This window comes from Crocodylus porosus, unplaced genomic scaffold (assembly GCF_001723895.1).
Source record: "Crocodylus porosus isolate Cpor-Errol unplaced genomic scaffold, CroPor_comp1, whole genome shotgun sequence".
In the NCBI taxonomy this organism is placed as follows: domain Eukaryota; kingdom Metazoa; phylum Chordata; order Crocodylia; family Crocodylidae; genus Crocodylus; species Crocodylus porosus.
Genome location: NW_017728949.1, coordinates 79,309,421 through 79,311,629, shown reverse-complemented (window position 1 = coordinate 79,311,629; position 2,209 = coordinate 79,309,421). Strand labels below are relative to the sequence as shown.

At 61.1% G+C, this 2,209-nt stretch overlaps 1 protein-coding gene across 2 annotated transcripts in view; it reads left to right on the top strand.

Moving 5' to 3' along the window:
- The first annotated feature begins 898 nt into the window (after positions 1–898).
- STAM2 (signal transducing adaptor molecule 2) overlaps positions 899–2,209 on the top strand; it is a 54,993-nt gene continuing 53,682 nt past the window's right edge. For both annotated transcript variants that reach the window (XM_019554126.1, XM_019554125.1), the window contains exon 1: positions 899–1,012. In XM_019554126.1, coding sequence (XP_019409671.1) covers positions 973–1,012 — 40 coding nt within the window. In that variant the 5' untranslated portion in view covers positions 899–972. The remainder of the gene's footprint in view (positions 1,013–2,209) is intronic.

The following is a 2,209-nucleotide window of genomic DNA, read 5'->3' as shown; positions in this document are numbered from 1 at the left end:
TCATCTATCGACTCCTCTGTGAAATCCTATGAAATATGAACTTTCACTTCAACCCAGCAGAACTTTTACAATCTTTCTGTAATGCCTGATAAAGGGTGTCTATGCGCAAAGCTGGCCATTAAAGATTCCCCCCCCCCCCCAACAAAATCTTGCTGGTTTAATAAAAGATATCACCTCTGTCCATGAGCCCCCAATTGCCTTTTCATCTACACCGATATAGCTACAACCTAGATACCCGACCGCTGTTCTGGGCATTTGAGTGAAGCCTGTCAGTGACTGGTGACTCCTGAATCTTGGGGGCACCAGCAGAAGCTGCCGACATTAACGGCCCGGTCGGAGCGGGGGTGGGGCACCAACCCTACGACAGCATCAGTATCCGGCGGCGGGGGCGTCAGGTGGGGCACATACACCTCCTACCAGTCACCTACGGAGAAGCATCTCCCGCCCCGTACCCCTAGGGCTCCCGGCACTCACAGACAAGCCCCACCACGACCGGCCCCGCCCCGCAGACCAAATACGTCAGAGGCCGGAGACGCGCAGCTAGGCCCCATGGTGCTTGGCTGCCCCCTGCGGGCCGCGCCAAGATCTCCCGCTGTCGCCTGCCGCCCACAGCCTCGCCTTCGCCCCAGCCCCGCCCCCGAGTGCGTGGGGTGGGCGTGGTCGCGTGCAAGCGGCGCTTGGCCTCTACCACACCGCTCTAAGGCCCCTGGTGTCTAGGTCGGTGCCTGACTCTATTGCCTCGCTCCGAGAAGCCGCCCGGCAGGCGCAGGGCCCCGGGCGAGGGCTCCTCCGGCCGCGGGGGGAAGGTGGTTCTTTTCCGCGGATCCCCGTGTTTTGGGTCAGGCGCGGCGCGGGCGCGAGCGGCGGGCCTGTGCGGCGGCGGCCGGAGCCGGAAGCGGAAGCGGGGAGGTTCCCGGCCGCGGGGAGCGAGCCGCCGCCGCCGCCTCCTTGGCTTTTGCTATCGCCGCCGCCATGCCGCTGTTCACCCCGAACCCCTTCGAGCAGGATGTGGGTGAGTGTGTGGGGCCGGGGCCGGTCTTCGTGGGCCGGTCCTGAGGGGGGCTGCCGGGGCGGGGAGTGGAGGAGCGGCTCCTTCTTGCCCTGTCGCGGCAGCGGCTCCCAGGCCGGGGCGCTCCTTCTGGGCTCCGGCGGGGTTTGTCGGGATGCCGCGGGAGGCGAGCGCTGCCCCGGATAAACACGTCCCTGAAGTGGCGGAGGGCGGCGGGTGCCTGGAGGCCAGGGAGGGTTGAGACCCACCGCTGCCTCCTCTCCCCGTTCCGAGGGAGCTTCTCTTGTGCAATACTGGGCGCACTGTAGGTTATCCGTCCTGTTCTGCGGGTGTTTATCGAGCTTATCTGTTTTTGTCGTTCAAGTTCCTGCCGTTTGGGAAGACACGCAGGTTTTTAATAAGAGCTGCTGCTAACATTAGGTTTTCTAACGATTGTAACGCCTATTTCCATAGAGCTGCACAGTAGTTAAATGCCGATGTGCAACCGTGTCTGCTGCAAACAGGTTTTCACACTAGTTGCCTTGTTTCTCTGGAATGTAGTGGGCTGAATTGCTTAAGTCGGGGGTGTCAGATAGAGGTGCACTGATATATCAGTCTGTATCAGATTGACACTGATAAAAGGAAAACTAATATTATCAGCAACTGCCTCTTTAGTCGGTGTAGCTGATGGTGTCTCTGATAATGCCATGTGCGCAGCCAGGAATGCAGCCTGGCAGCTTGGAGACCAGCACCAGGTGGGCAAGTGAGGGAGGATGGGGTGGGGGGGTAAAACAAGCATCATCTGTGGGGGAGGAAATGAGGAAGGGGCAAAGCTTCCATGATGAGGGAGGGAGTATGCAGGGGCAGGTGGGACAGAGCCAAGGGGGGCACAGGGGTGTGTGTGTATATGGGGGGGAACAGCTCTGAACCACTTTGTGCACCCATGGGGGAGGCATGGGGGGCATGTACTCCCTGGATTTGTGCATGGGGCAAGGGCGGGCTGCCTGTTGTGGACTGGGAGCTATGTTGACCTCTTCACGGAGTGGGGGCTGGGCTTGGGGCAGGTGGAGTGGGCGGTGGCAGCACTGGGAGGGGGGCTACAGGGTGGGATGTAGCCACCCCAAAATTCACTGTAGCTCCACCCTTCCTAGCACTGCCACCATCTTCTCTGGGCCTCTCCCCACCCCAGCGCAGCCCTGGCTCAGCCTTCCCACCGTGAAG